General features: G+C 38.7%; 2 protein-coding genes across 2 annotated transcripts; both read right to left on the reverse strand.

Moving 5' to 3' along the window:
* Window positions 1-1,614: 1,614 nt before the first annotated feature.
* LOC148359906 (UPF0461 protein C5orf24 homolog) lies at window positions 1,615-3,895 on the reverse strand. The gene is made up of 2 exons (XM_088343341.1): window positions 3,704-3,895; window positions 1,615-3,495 (listed from the first exon to the last, which is right to left on the reverse strand). Exon 2 carries the CDS (start codon window positions 3,490-3,492, stop codon window positions 2,821-2,823), a length of 672 nt encoding a protein of 223 aa, XP_088199467.1. The 5' UTR covers window positions 3,493-3,495; window positions 3,704-3,895; the 3' UTR covers window positions 1,615-2,820.
* Window positions 3,896-7,713: 3,818 nt separating this feature from the next.
* Window positions 7,714-14,683, reverse strand: atp5po (ATP synthase peripheral stalk subunit OSCP). Its single transcript, XM_088344061.1, has 7 exons — window positions 14,577-14,683; window positions 14,275-14,325; window positions 14,071-14,181; window positions 13,868-13,997; window positions 12,804-12,916; window positions 12,621-12,707; window positions 7,714-7,976 (listed from the first exon to the last, which is right to left on the reverse strand). The coding sequence occupies exons 1-7, from the start codon at window positions 14,601-14,603 to the stop codon at window positions 7,866-7,868; spliced, it is 630 nt and encodes a 209-aa protein (XP_088200187.1). The 5' UTR covers window positions 14,604-14,683; the 3' UTR covers window positions 7,714-7,865.
* Window positions 14,684-16,089: the final 1,406 nt, after the last annotated feature.

Raw genomic sequence — 16,089 nt, forward strand, 5'->3', positions numbered from 1 at the left:
ATCAGGAAAATTTGCCGGTTTGAAGTCAAAATGCGTGACCTAGATGAATTGTGTAGATCCAGGGAGAGAACTATTTTTCTGGCCCGGTGCTGAGGAATACTCTGCCCTCTGAGATTCAATCTGCAACCTGAATGGAACTGTTTAAATCTAGGCTTAAAACACACTTCTATTCCATAGCTTATGAATAACGTATATTTCACGTTGACAATATCTGTGTATTATTTGTTATTGCAACATCCATTGCAGGGGGATTACCACATGTGCGGTCCCTTCTCAAGGTTTCTTCATTTTACCCATATTGAGGTTTTTGAGTTTTTCCTTGCCCTCACCTATGTATTAGATCAGGGGATGGTGTAATAATAGTCTGTAGTACTTTCAGCCCTTTGAGACTTCCTGTGATTAAGGGCTATAAAGATAAACATGACTTGACAAAGAAATAACAATCAAAAACAATCACTAGTATTTAGTTGCACCACCTTTTGCTTTTATGACAGCTTGCAGTCTCTGAGGCATGGACTTGATATGTGCCAATCAGTATTCTTCATCAATCTGGTGCAAACTCTCTTTGATTGCAGTTGCCAGATCATCTTTGCAGGTCGGAGCCTTGCTGTGGACATTTTTTTCCATTTCCACCACAGGTTTTCAATTGGGTTGAGATCTGGGCTATTTGCAAGCCATGTTATTGACTTCTAGGTGTCGTATGTAAAGCTATGAGGAGAAAACAAAAGAAAACTGGAGACTGGAAGTCGAAAAGCAGCTGTTCAGTCCTCCTCTTGGCCCTTTTCTCTGATAGACAGACAAAACAAACATACAATATACATAAATATAAATATCTCATCTCATCTCATTAGCTGCACCGCTTATCCTCAGTAGGGTCACGGGGGTGCAGGAGCCCATCCCAGCAATCATCGGGCAGGGGACACCCTGAACTTGTTGCCAGCCAATCGCAAGGCACACAGGGACATTCACACCTAGGGACAATTTGGACCGGCCAATCCACCTGAAATGCATATCTTTGGAATGTGGGTGGAAACCCGGGTGCCCGGAGGAAACCCACGCAAGCACGGGGAGAACATACCTCCAAGACCTTAGAACTGCGCCGCCCTAAGCGGTACGGCTGATGAGATGATATATATATATATATATATATATATATATATATATATATATATATATATATATAGGGCGGCACGGCAGATGGGTGGTTAGTGCGGAGCCCCACGGTGCAGAGGTTCGGGATTCAAGTCCAGCTACCACAGCCTCCCTGTGTGGAGTTTGCATGTTCTCCCCGTTCTTGCGTAGGTTTCCTCCGGGCACTCCGGTTTTCTCCCACATTCCAAAAACATGCGTGTCAGGTTAATTGGCCAGTCCAAATTGTCCCTAGGTGTGAATGAGCGAGCGAATTGTCTGTCCCTGTGTGCCCTGTGATTGGCTGGCAACCAGTTCAGGGTGTCCCCTGCCCACTGCCCGAGGACAGCCAAGTTGGGCTCAAGCATCCCCGCGACCCTACTGAGGATAAGCGGTATATATATATATATATATATATATATATATATATATATATATATATATATATTATACTTGGATCTCAGATGAAAACATAATCACTTTGCTCGTGATAAAGACATTTTTTATTGATTTTTTTTCAACAAAGTGCAACAATACGCTTTTATATGGTTACAAGACAGAGTGAAAAATACGTAATGGGTAGTTAAACAGTCAGACAAATAAGGTCATGGCATCTTTCATGTTAACTACAATGTATTGAGTGAAGTAGTTTCATGAATGTACTGAACTAAGTAGCTTATGCTGTGATTACCAACATTTTTTTTTATTTGGTCCCCAAAAAATCATGTCTCATCTTCAAATATTTATGACATTTCAGAACAATGAAAAGTATTTTGACTAGAAGACAGAATAAGCTGTGATCTTGATTGGGTGCAACGTTTTCCTCTCTCAAATGAGATTATGAACGCTGGTTTATGTACAAGTATCATAAACATCCATATTAACACTTCAGCAAACTGGACAATAAATCCGAAAACAAGTATTATTTAAAGAACAAAAGAAATAACAAAAATACATAAACTCACACATCGTTGATGTGATTGGTTGTTTATCACAAAATACTTAAATCGAAAAATCGACAGAATACTGGTCCTATGTTTGAAAAGCAGGATCACATAACGACAAAAGACTCACTTTTCAACCATCTAAAAGGTAACATGCACGTTCCCTTGCCAAGTCCATTTTGTTCAAAGGGAATTTGTTGATCAGTGTTTCTCAACTGGTGGGCCAGGACCCAAAAGTGGGTTGAGAACCTGTTTTCATTAGGTCGCTGGCCTCTGATTTGGTAAAATAATGCAATGAAAAAAAATAACTAAGGCGATAATTTTCTCCAGATGTGAATTGTCATCTGCCATTTCACACCACAGAAAAAGACAATTTATTTACACAGATAGAGCAGAGAATAAATAAGATATGGATTTTATTATTTTAAAGAAAAAGCCACTGAAGTTTGTAATTCTTTGAAAATATTTTTAATTAAGCATTGAGGAGAACATTATGTTCTTTTGATTTTGCTTGTCATTTTGTTTTGTTTTTTAAAAGTGTGAATACATTCTACTATCTCGGGTTTAAACTGCACAATACTTTATTCAATCAATATGAGAAATTATTTTTTTTAAAATTTGGGTCGCGGCTTGTGATTAGGGTGGGATGGTGGCACCCGAAGTCAGACCAGTTGAGAATCACCCATGTAAATAAAACTGTACACAAGTAGGAAGTACAAGCGTCATTTTTTTTTCTTGCACTCCAACGTTACGAGCTGTTTTCGTTTGTTTTGATGAGAGGCTCGCACAAGTTTCTCTTTTCCATCATGGCGTACGCGAGCAGCGGAAGATCACAGCCAGTGAAGTCCAGTTTTGTCGGTGTGAAGTCGATTTTCTTGGGACCTTCCCCAGCATTTTGCTGCTCCTTGAGCTTGGCCGGGTTCTTGACGCTACCAGGAGGTCTACCGGGGCTCACCTTATACCCAGCAGCTCTGGTGGTACCGAGCGGCCTTCCCGGACTGGTTTTAAAACCAGCAGCCCTTGTGGTCCCGGGGGGACGTCCCGTACTAGTACGGTACCCGGCTAACTTAGTCGTCCCCTGCGGTCGGCCTCTCCTCCCGGATTTCACTTTGCCTGTACTTTTTTTGGCCCCGTCCGGTCCAGGAATTTCCCCGCTGTTAACGTTTAGCGGCTGGAGCTGAAAGGCGTTCTGGGACTCCTGAGTCGGACCCGCCATGGATTTGTGCATGTTCTGTGGCAAAGGGGCCAGGCCTGCGAATGACAGGTGCAAACCGGAGTTTGCAGGGGAGCAGGGGTAGAACTTGTTGGATTGGAGGCTGCATAAATCAAAACGGCTTGCAGGATGGAGGTCGTCTGCAGGCCCGCTCATACAGAAGTCACTGCTACTGCTGTTGCTGCTGCAGGTCACTTGGTGCATCATTTTCTGTTGGCAAAAAAAAAGGGGCGGGGGATCCAAAAAAAGAGGTAGGGGATGTAAACACTGAAACAATAAACTTCATATCCAACACGTTATTCTCGAATTGTGAATCAAACAATGCGCGCTAGCATGTGCGAGAAACGTAGTTTACTACTGTATTATAAACGCTAACCTACGATAAAGAGGGGGGCGGGAGGGGGGCGGTTTGACTCACCTCAGTCTTAGGATAACACACGGCAAAATGTTACAATAGTATTGTTAGCAACGTTCATCTCGGCAAGGAACGTCCAGATGTCCGTAAATAAAAGCTAAAAAATGGCCTTTTTGTTAATCCTTCAGACAGTCGGCGAGATGAGACAGGAAGCCATTTTCGGGTAGGGAAAAAATATGTAGCAAGATAGACCCACAGCGCATGCGCAGTTTATGTGACGTCCCATTTCCGGTAAGAAAGTAAGTTAAATTAAGTAAAATTGATTTCTTAAGTACTTTTCAGCCAATAAATTTGTCACTGAATGTGCTTTTAAACACATTCGATATACAATACCGCACCTAACAACCGAAACACGTAACATACAAACACACACAGTGGTTAAAATCAAATAAAAATTAAAGTAAAGTCATGTTTATTTGCAGGGTTGGGTGGGGTTACTTTACCTGGATTACCTTCAATTACTTTTGGATTACTCCAATACCAAAGATGCTAATAAAAGACAAAAGAAACTAAATATGAATACAATTACTAAATTTTGTGCAGGCTTGGGGAGTAACGGAATACATGGAACGGCAAAAATGATGTTGGCAAGCTGTTTGGATTTATTTTCATTTTGTTTCTGTCGCATTTTATGTTAGTTTTGCCGGAGATCAAAGCCAGGAGAGAAAGCTTACCACGTATTGTGAGTCATCATATTTAGTTTCTTTTGTCTTTTATCAGCATATTTGGTATTGGAGTAATCCAAAAGTAATTGAAAGTAATCCGGTTAAAGTAACCCTACCCAACCCTGTTTATTTGTATAGCCCTAAATCACAAGGAGTCTCAAAAGGCTTCACAGACCACAGATTATTGCAAACCACAGACTATTATTACACCATCCCCTGATCTAAAACCTACATGAGGGCAAGGAAAAACTCAAAAACCTCAACATGAGGAAAATGAAGAAACCTTGAGAAGCGACCGCACATGAGGTAATCTCTTTTCAATGTTGACCAGGCTGCAATGGATGTAATGGGACAATGTTTTATATTTGTCCATCAGATGTCGCTGCAGTGTGCAGTGCAACTAAAAACGAAAGAGCCCAAGGAAAACTACGAATTAGGGAGACTGAAAGTAAGCAAAAAGCACCCTTTTTCTTTTAACTTTTACCCAACCTTTCTCAAAGAAAGACAAAGAGAATGGAAAAATATATATTTTCAAAATTACTAAAAATAGGGAAGAAGAAATAAAAAAAGAGACAAAAAAGGAAAAGAACAGAAGTGGAAAAGAAAGCACAAAAGGTAAATGGAGAAAAAGAAACAAAAGGAAAAGAAAGAAGTCAGAGAAAAAAGACAAAAAATGCAATTTCTTTTGTTTATATCTTCATATTTTGTATTTTTCTTTTTTATTCTCTCCTTTTTTGTCCTCTTTTGTTTCCTTTTTTTATATCAGGTATTTTTTTCCTATTTGTCTTGTTTCAAAATTAATAAAGCATTTAAGTCTCCGTCTTTGGTCTTCTTCTGTAGTAGTTTTAGCACTCGTTTTTGGCGGCAACAAATAAATAGTAAGAGAAATCGGACTAACCATGAGAAGAATGGCACCTAATGATGTTCAACCTTCCTCAATTCTAGTAAAATTTATTTTGTCAGTAGAAAAAAAAAATATCAGTACAGTACGTCAAAAAAATTTAAAAAATTTGTTAGCTCCAGTTTTGTGTTTTTTTCTTTTTCAAGTTTAGACTGACAGTATGTTTTTCCAATTGTCTGTCAGTGTGGCAAAAAAGGCAATACTGGTAATACATCTTAGTTAAAAAGTTTGCTTTAATTTTAGAGTTTACATTATTTTAACCTGTTATTTGAATTTATTGTAACTGTTTCTCATATGTCTAAGAGTATGTAGTGCAGAAGTGGTTGGAAATAGAATGGGAGGAAGGCCCAAATATCGTTATCACGACAACCCTGTATGTAACATCCCACATGCCGACATTTCTTGTGTAAATACCATGTAAATTATAACTATAGCCTTATCCCCCTTGTCTTATAACATTATCTTCTCTGTTCCTTTATCTTCTTGCTCATACCTCACTATGAATGTGTAAAACTGGAGTGTCATGCCCAATTTCGTTGTCACAATATGTTAGCCCATTTGTAACAATGACAATAAAGGTATATTCTATTCTATTCTAAATATGGTTGGATGGATGGGGTGAAACGGGTTGTGAGGTCAGTTAATTAAATGGATGCAAGAGTGTGTGCTAGGGATAGATGTGAATGGCAAAGAATAGTTAGGAATGACTAATATCGGCGCATATGATGCGGAAGGGGTAAACCAGTCTCTCTGCTGATGAAGGATTGCATGGCACAGAAACTGACCCATTGTTGTACTGTGGGATTAATGTTCGGTGTCAGGTTGGGACAAGCGAAGGAGAATGAATGTTTGAAGAATGTCACTGTGTTCTTGCCTCTAGCCTGAGGGGGCATTTGTATACAAATAGATGACATTTTGAAGAAAATACATATTTAAAATGAGCAAAAATAATCTTCTATCGCAAGTGTCAAATTATGTGGTCCAGGACAAGGTTTCCTACGGCCACTGAGATGCTCTTGATACACTGTATCATACACCAGGTATTGCTGTTTTTTCACTGTTCTTCTCCTTTATAAAAGTGGTTTGTGGTTGACAGAATTTGGGACTTTATTATATTGTATTTCAATCTAATAAAATTTTTTAAAAAAGTGTTCAGTGAATGAGTGATGGAAAATTGCTATTGTTTTTCCATGGAAATCACTTTAGCCCACTTTTGCTAAAACAGAAATCATAGGTTACTGATGGCGCCTGGATAAAATACCTGCTGAAGCAGCTTCTGGCATCAATCATATAAATTTAAAAAAAATGGAGGATTGATAATGAATGTATAAAACACATCACAAAAACAATTATTTAGCTTTAGAGGTAAACCCGTAGCTTCTGTATTTGTATTGGCAGTGCTGCTATCAGAGCACATTAGCAACAAGCTTTGCTCAAGCAGCTGACATCACAGACAGGGCTGCTACTAGCTGCATTAGCATTAGCAAATGGTATTGCTAAGACAGCTTTATGCATCATTCCTCTCAATTAAAACATCGGGTATTTGAAATTTAATCCACAGCAAATAAATATTTTTCTTTTAAGTATCGAGTTTTGGGTCGTCAGCCTTAACGGAGTTCATACTTCAATTTACAGTGATTAGCCGTTAGCTTTTTATTATTTAGCATCACTTTAAGGATTACAAGCTGTAAGATACACTTTTGCAACTAGCATTAGCATCTTTCGTTTTAAACATTCCGTCAGTCCCACCTCTGCTTGTAGACAAATTTTGATTCGGTCTTCTTTGACAACGCTGTTTTATTCTTAAAAAAGTAAAATTAAAATATTATGCACATTTTATCAATGTTTTACTGTATTTTGCAGTACAACTTTAAATGGCCTTAGACCAAACACGCTGTTAAATGTTAACCATTATTGCCAACTAAGGAGATGGAGTATAAAAGAAAAAAATGGTAAGTTGCTGCCACCTACTGATATGGATGAATTTTACAGGCTGATCACAGAAAGTTGGCAAAGATACCAAACAATAGCATGTTTTTATAGGCAAAAATAGAATTATGAAGTGTCCTGCGGAAAACTAATTGAATATCCGTGCACTACACTAAAGTACTACACTAGAGTCATAATATACTTAAAAAAAATAGAACATTACCCCAGAAAATAATGTTTATGTTGCACATGAGTATACCGGTATACACAAGATCAACTTAAGACTATCAGTTACTGTTACTTACTAATTTCAATTTTAAAAAAGTACTGTATAATCAATATCTACCATTCTCTTTTCAAACAAAACATGTTTTGTGGCAAATGCCAGAGTTCTTACCATGTCAGTCACAATAGACTGTGTTCTAAATTGAATTCCAATAAAGCTTCAGAAAAAAGGGCTTGTGTTTCTGTAAACGGTCATTACGTAGCCACTGAATCAAAAAACACACACCAATATATATTATTGAGAGTTTTTAATAACATCCATATGAAGTGAAATACAGACACTGGATTTCTGGAGCAACGGCTATGCTAGACAGGTAGCGATTTACACGTGATTATCACGTTTCATCTTGATGTTGGTTTCTCAAACAAGTGAAGTCCGCAAGATTTAGGATTCTCTCATCAGCTTGGTCAGTTTTGTAATCTTCGTCTTGGTGGACATGTCCACGTAGTTATCGCCGATGCTGACGATCATACCGCCCAGGATTGAGGGATCGGACTGCAAAGAAAAAAACGTTTCAACACATGTTCCTTTTGTAACGGCTATGATGAAATTGAATTGGTTGGGAAGACATAATTGAGTGCATTGTTTATGGAATCTGATATTTAAAAGACAAAAGGTTTTAATGAAGACAAAAAAAGCAAATAACGTTCATCTCCATAATTAGAAAAATCATTGCTTATTTGAATATCTGACTATATCTCTTCAGTTTTGTACTATTTAAAAAACTGCAAATTAGAAAATAAAATGATTCAGTCCATCCATCTCTTATCTGCAACGCTTATCCTCAGGAGGGTTGCGGGAGTGCCAGAGCCCATCCCAGCTATCTTTGGGCAGTAAGCTGGGAACACCCTGAACTGGTTGCTAACCAGTCGCAGGGCACACAGAGACAGATAACTCACTCACACCAAGGAACAATTTGGACCGGCCAATTAACCTGAAATGCATGTTTTTGGAATGGGGGAGGAAAACCGAGTGCCCGGAGGAAACCCACGCGGACAAGGGGAGAACATGCAAACTCCACACAGGAAAGTTCGATCTCTTGAGCTCAGAACTGTAGAAACCACACACCCTCTGTGCTGCCCAGATTCAGTACTTTTTTACTAAAAGAAAAAAAAAAGTACAAGAAATACTATCTACCCAGGTTAAAAGCAAAAGTAATTTAGCCAGTTTTGAACTGTCTTGGCTGCTTGCAAACATCTCATCTCATTAGCTGTACCGCTTATCCTCATTAGGGTCGCGGGGGGCTGGAGCCCATCCCAGCCATCTCCGGGCAGTGGGCAGGGAACACCCTGAACTGGTTGCCAGCTAATCGCAGGGCACACGGGGACAGACAACTCACTCGCTCATTCACACCTAGGGACAATTTGGACCAGCCAATTCACCTGAAATGCATGTTTTTGGAATGTGGGAGGAAACCCACGCAAGCACGGGGAGAACATACAAACTCCGCACAGGAAGTCTGGAGCTGGATTTGAACCCACGCAGGAGGTTCCCAAGACATGAACTGTGCCGCACATGTGCTAACCACTGCGATGAGATATTTATATATATATATATATATATATATATATACTGGACTGTCTCAGAAAATTAGAATATTGTGATAAACTTCTTTATTTTCTGTAATGCAATTAAAAAAACAAAAATGTCATACATTCTGGATTCATTACACATCAACTGAACTATTTCTAGCCTTTTATTATTTTAATATTGCTGAATTTGGCTTACAGCTTAAGAAAACTCAAAAATCCTATCTCAAAATATTAGAATATCATGAAAAAGTATACAAGTAGGCTATTCAACTAATCACCTGAATCATCTAATTAACTCGAAACACCTTGCGAGGGTTTCCTGAGCCTTAAAAACACAAGCTTGGTTCAGTAAACTAAATCACAAGTATGGGGAAGACTGCTGATCTGACTGCTGTCCAGAGGACCATCATTGATACCCTCCATCAGGAGGGTAAGACACAAAAAGACATTTCTCAAAGAGCAGGCTGTTCACAGAGTGCAGTTTCAAAGCATATCCACAAAAAGTCTGTTGGAAGGGAAAAATGTGGCCGGAAACACTGCACAACCAAGAGAGATGACCGCAGCCTTAACAAAATTGTGAAGAAGAGCCGCTTCCAGAATTTGAAGGAGCTTCAAAGACAGTGGGCTGAAGCTGGAGTCCAGGTATCAAAAGCCACAGTTCACAGACGTGTCCGGGAAATGGGCTACAATAGCCGTATTCCCATGGTCAAGCCACTTCTGAACTCAAGACAACGGAAGAAGCGTCTGACTTGGGCTATGGAGAAGAAGCACTGGACAGTTACAGAGTGGTCCAAAGTCCTCTTTTCAGACGAAAGCAAGTTTTGCATTTCATTTGGAAGTCAAGGCGCCAGAGTCTGGAGAAAGGCTGGAGAAGAGCAAAATCCAAGTTGCTTGAAATCCAGTGTGAAGTTCCCACAGTCAGCAATGGTTTGGGGAGCCATGTCAGCTGCTGGTGTTGGTCCACTGTGTTTCATCAAGTCCAGAGTAAATGCAACTGTGTACCAAGAGATTTTAAAGCACTACATGCTTCCATCTGCTGAAAAACTCTATGGAGATGAGTATTTCATTTTCCAGCATGATCTGGCACCTGTCCACAGTGCCAAAACCACCAGTAACTGGTGCACTGACCATGGCATCACTGCCCTTGATTGGCCTGCTAATTCCCCTGACCTGAACCCCATCGAGAATTTGTGGGGTATAGTTAAGAAGAAGATGAAAGACACCAGACCTACAAATGCAAATGAGCTGAAGGCCGCTATCGAAGCATCCTGGGCATCAATAACACCTCAGCAATGCCACAGGCTGATTGCATCCATGCCACGCCGGATTGATGCAGTAATCCGTCCAAAAGGATTCCCAACCAAGTACTGAGTGCATCAATGGACATTTTCAAATGTTTGATTTAGTTTTGCTGTTATAAAATTATTTTTTTTTACTTGGTCTGAGGAAGTATTCTAATATTTTGAGATAAGATTTTTTATTTTTTTTCAGCTGTAAGCCAAAATCAGCAATATTCAAATAATAAAAGGCTTGAAATAGTTCAGTTGATGTGTAATGAGTCCAGAATGTATGACATTTTTGTTTTTTTAATTGCATTACAGAAAATAAAGAACTTTATCACAATATTCTTATTTTCTGAGACAGTCCAGTATATGCATTTATTAGAGCTAAGAGTTTGGGGTCGGGTTCGGGCATAAAATGTCAATCATCAAGTCGGGCCGGGATTCTCTCGCAGTTTTTTTAAATGATACACTCGTCATCTCTTCCAACTTTCCTTTTCTTAGTTGAGGATCTGCACAGCATGCACGACACCTTGACAACCTCGGAAGTGTGCCCGTCGGAACCAAAGCGTGCCCATCGAAACCGAAGCGTGCAATCTGAAACCGGGCTGTTCATTTTCGGAAATGGAAAAAAAAAAAAAAAAAATCATTTCTGCAAGGTCGGATGGGTAGCGTGAATGCTGCACTTTTCAAAGTGTACGCACTTCAGGCACTGGGCTGTTTGTTGTCGGAGATTGCAAAAATCACCTTCCCTTAAATTAAATGTGAAAATTTTTTTTTTGTCTGGCTGGATCGCTTAAATCAAGTTAATCTGTCGGGCTCGGGCTGATTCGAGTCGGACTAGATTTCATTTTCCCCCTCATATAGACGCTCCCCTACTACAACCATTCGACTTAGGATATGAACATTTTTTTCAGGACGTCGAAAAATATTTGGACATTTCTGCAAGTTAGATTTTTTTATTGTGTACACCTTTTCCTGAGGACAGAAAATTACTGTAGTGCTTCTTTCCGCCGCTACCGGCAATGTGTTGGCCCTGTGAGAGGTCACCCAGCATCCATCCCAAAGAAATCTGGCTTTTACTTCCTACTTCATGTGTAAACATATTACTAATTTTGACGTTTTTTATTGTTTAATATCTCGTGCATCCATTCAATATGGTTGGTGTGAAGTGTAAAGAAGAGGCAAACCGTTTAATTTGTAAATCAGATCATAAAAGGACCACATTTGTGTTACGTTGAAATTTCAATTCACGACATTTTGTGGCCATAAACCTGTTGCACAGTGTACATGTTATGTTTACATTGTCTCTTTTGAAATAAATGTCAGCTTCCGGACTGACTGACTCAGACTGATGTGTGCATTGTTGAACAGCATTCATGGTTCATTGTCCCAGAAGTGTATGATTTAAGTTGCTTGTTTTTTTTAGAAAATAAAATGAAAATGCAATGTAAATCTTTTGCAATTATATAGTGCTTTTTAAGACAATGAAGACCCCCAAAGCGCTTTACAAGGTGCTTCACGCTTTCCCTTTTACACACACTAACCGATAGCAGCATCAGCCATGCACGGCATTCATCAAGAGGCATTGGGGATTCAGCGCTTTGCCCAAGGAAATTTCGACATATGACACGGAGGAGCCGGGAATCGAACCTGTGACCTCTTGATCTCGTGACGAGCGCTTTGCAATCAATTATATCGAATCGCAATAGTTGTAGAATCACAATAATCAAGATATAAATCGAATCTACACCTTAGTATTGTGATACAAGCGAACAGTGAACAAAACATATCATCCCAACCCTAGAGGAATACCTCACGTATTATTCTGGGAAAGATTAGTCATGTTGTGCTGAAATTTTAATTTATTTACTGTAAAAGGTTTCAGAGCTCTTAGTTTTATTTGAATTCATAACAAACATTCTTTGTTTCTTTTTGCTTTGTTAAAAAATTCTTAAAACCAATTGATAAGCTTTTACAGCAAATTAACATCTGTTCCAAATATCGGTTATCACTCTCTCTTAATAATAACAATAATAATCGGTATCTGCCCTTAGTTTTGACCATTACATCATGTCGTTATCAGCCAATCATGTTGCCGTTCTTTGATTTCCACAAATTACAGCTTATCTGCTTTGTGAAACCTTAGATTTAATAGGAAAAGAAGGCTCAGGGAAGGGCCTTAAAACGGGGTTTGAATTCCTTATCTGAAGGTTTCTCACCCTGTCCTACTTTCAAGTGCAAAATTATTTGATATCTTTTCTTCTTATTTTGAGTCTCTAGTTTAAACTTAAGCGCAATATCAAAAAAATAAAAATAAATTCTACCTTTGTTTCCAGCTTGATAGTTTCGCCCTTTTGAAGGAATCCATTAAGTGCGACTTTCAGCTCGGCAAGATTAGCCTGATCCAAAGGCTGAAAAGAATATAGTTTGTTTTCATGTAAGACACATCATTTATACTTGTTGAAAATATGCTAATATTAGCTAAAAACAAAATGTGTTTGACTCACCTGGGCGGTTGTTACTGTGCAGATGACCTCTCCACGGTGTGCACTCATCATCTTGCCAAAAGCGGCAATGACGTCACCAGTTAGAGTCAAGCGACCGTTGTCAGAAAGGACCGCTGCAGAAACACAAAATACATCAAAAGCTGTACATATTTAGCAAGTCATTTAGACTCCTAATCCAGTCTACTTTCACAATGCAAACAAACTTTAACGCAGTGTTTCTCATATTTATTGTATGACAAGGTAAGAGCGGTACCGCTTCATAAGAGGTTATTCCCGGATTTTCTGATATAAAATAATGAAAAACTAATTGGTCTGTTCCTGAGCTCTCAAAACGCAAATGAACAATAAAAAGATATGAAATACATCTTCCTGATGGCCTAAAACACTTTAGCAATTAAACAAAAATACAATAATAAGATAATAACGAAATCAGATTGAGTTTATTAAGAGGGAGTCGCCGTAACAGTAGTGTGATTTCATTCATCACTTTCATTCACCCATTTAGCTGTGCTAATAACAATTTCACAGTTTAAAACTTTCTAAAAAAAAAATTAACACATCCAAGCTGATTTGTCTCCATTAATTATTTAAAATAAGACAACTGATCAATGTAATCAAATCGTTTAAACCCAAAAAATATAAATATTATTGGTGTGTGAGTTTGTGTGTGAATGGGTAAGTGTGAAGCACATTGTAAAGCGCTTTGGGAGGTCTTCATTGACTTGAAAAGCACTATATGAATGCAGCCCATTTACCATTTAATGAGATCACATTTACGACTTTCAAAATTTGATCTAATAAATTATAATTACAGTTAAGGCTTTATTTTAGAATAATGAATTCAATGCCTTTTAAAACTTTTAAGGATCTGCGGGAACCCTGATGAAAGAGCTGTGGCTCGACCAGTGAGCGGTCTCTAGTGGTAGCCTCTGAAAATGCTCATGACATGGATTTTGGGTTGTAATTTAGAGCACGATTAAGAATAAATCTCGTATATCGAAATTCTCGTGTTTAGAGGTGCTCGTATATAGAGACATAACCGTATTGTTCAAACTACAACTCACTGATGAGGTTCATCGTGATCGGGGAGACTTTTGCTTTTACAAGGGCATCCTGAAAGGTCTTCTGCTTGAGGCTGCGCTTCACATGAGGGTTCATGACAATACTTGAAAGTTTGGGGTCCTTGATGAGGGTCTGTTAAGAAAAAGCAGCATTCACTTGACAAAGTGTGTTTTGCTTCATTTACAGAAGAGCTTTATACACTCACATTCACTTTACCCAGCTCCTGCTCCACTTGGTCCAGTTTCTTCTGCTTACTGGCAGCTGAAAACAAAGCAGTAGCATAGCGACCTTCCACACCATAAACCTGGATAGGTGGCTTGAAGGAAATTCAAAATTAGGTCACTATTTAATACATTTGCATAATAAAGTGTCAGCCACGCTCACTGTATGCTTTCGGATAAACATTTACCTTGATCAATTTGGCTACAGGCCTAACAGCTGATGAGCTAAATTGGCGGGCCTGAATGAAATAAGGAGACAAAAATGATCAAATTATTCTATTGACATAAAACACGCTCAAGGCGCTAACGCGTAAGCTAGCACGTTAGCAGTCATTCAAGTGCAAAGCGGCGTCTAAAGATTTGTGGCAGTCAAATTCAAACAAGAATAAGTCATTAAGGTTTTGGTATGTTGAGATGACTTTGTCACCCAGAAATAGAGATTTCATTGTCGTAAATATAATCATTAGTACAAAATCACTCCTCGTCTTACCTGCTGTCCTAGCATGAGGGCTGCCATTTTCTCCTCCAGCTGTCCAGACTGGGGAACACAGACTGCGCATGTGCAGTCATAAAAGGGGAATATTTGTGGGAGTTGTAGTCCTGATGTCGTATTATAGTCCCAATGCAGTCATTTAAAGTCGTCAGCATATTTATTTACATTCCAGGAACTGCTAGACTAAAATATCTAGGATAGAAGAGTTTTATTTCTTGAAGAAATAAATATTTCACATAAAGCCATTGCCAGCACAATTGGCATAAGCTCAAATTGGTAAGCACAACAAATATTTTACATTGACATTATATTAGATTTAAAATTGAATTATAATTTCTTTTATAAAACATTCTTAACGAAACACTTTGCATACCACGTTGCTTTAACCACATCAGCTGCCATGAAAGATTAAAGTTTAATAAATATATTACTTTCATTTTAATGCCTTTACAAATAATCTTGAAATGTTATTTTGCAAGACTTGACATTTAAGTTATTGCACTCAAATTTCAAATATGGCGAGGACATGGTATTAAAATACCCCCCTAACATAGATTCTTACCCACCAGTGCAGCCTTTCACACAGCTGCAATTGTTAAATTTTTTCCCCATTCCTCATAAGCAACATGTGCCAAACTCAGATTGCTGGCCGAATAAGGCCTACCACATAATTTTATGCAACCTGTGAGACAATGGTGAGAAGCACAAGAGAAAAAATAGCTACCATGTGACAGTTTTAAATGTGTCCTCTGGATGTCACCAAAGCCAGGCACTACTTGCAAAATGTAGCTGTATTTGCTGACTACCATTAATCAACCAGAGAACATTTGATAAACCCATCTTGATGTTATTTTACTTAAATAGTTTCAGACGCAATATTTAAGGCAATAGAATAAATAAATAAAAGCTTTAGCTCTTTTCGATAATAGATATGAAAAACAGCTAAGTTTTACTTTTCGGTGAACATTTTCATGAAAAAATAAAAAGCAGATTTTAAAAACATATCATTGTATGCCATTTTTGTCACTTTTAAGTCTGCATGAGCTTCCACGAGTTAAATGTGGGGTGCATAATATGAGGTGTTGGTAAAGTTTAAAATTAAACATTTTCATTTAAGTACGTGTTATCAATGTCCATCTGTGTTCAAATAGCCTTTATATATTTATTTTCAGCTGCTTTTCTTACTTTTGTTATCATTTTTCAGGCCACAGGACGCATTAGGCTCGAGGAAAGGCAGCGGAAGGGTTGGGGGAAGTGATTTCAAGCACATGGTCATGGTTTTCTTTAATTATAAGAGGAAAATGGTGAGAGAAAAAAAAAAATAGTCAAAATTCCAACCTAAACCCAGCTCAGTAGCCTAGATGGTAGTGTGCCCGCTTTGAGACTGGGAGGTCGCTGGTTCGCGCCTCGACCGAGACATACCTAATTGGTATAATGGCGGCGCCCTCTGGCTGCGGCTGCATCGACCCGCTACAACGGGTCAGGTGTATCGACATTTCGTTCTGTGTAC

The sequence above is a fragment of the Urocampus carinirostris genome, chromosome 9 (assembly GCF_059441175.1).
Source record: "Urocampus carinirostris isolate Australia breed hairy pipefish chromosome 9, RoL_Ucar_1.0, whole genome shotgun sequence".
Classification (NCBI taxonomy): domain Eukaryota; kingdom Metazoa; phylum Chordata; class Actinopteri; order Syngnathiformes; family Syngnathidae; genus Urocampus; species Urocampus carinirostris.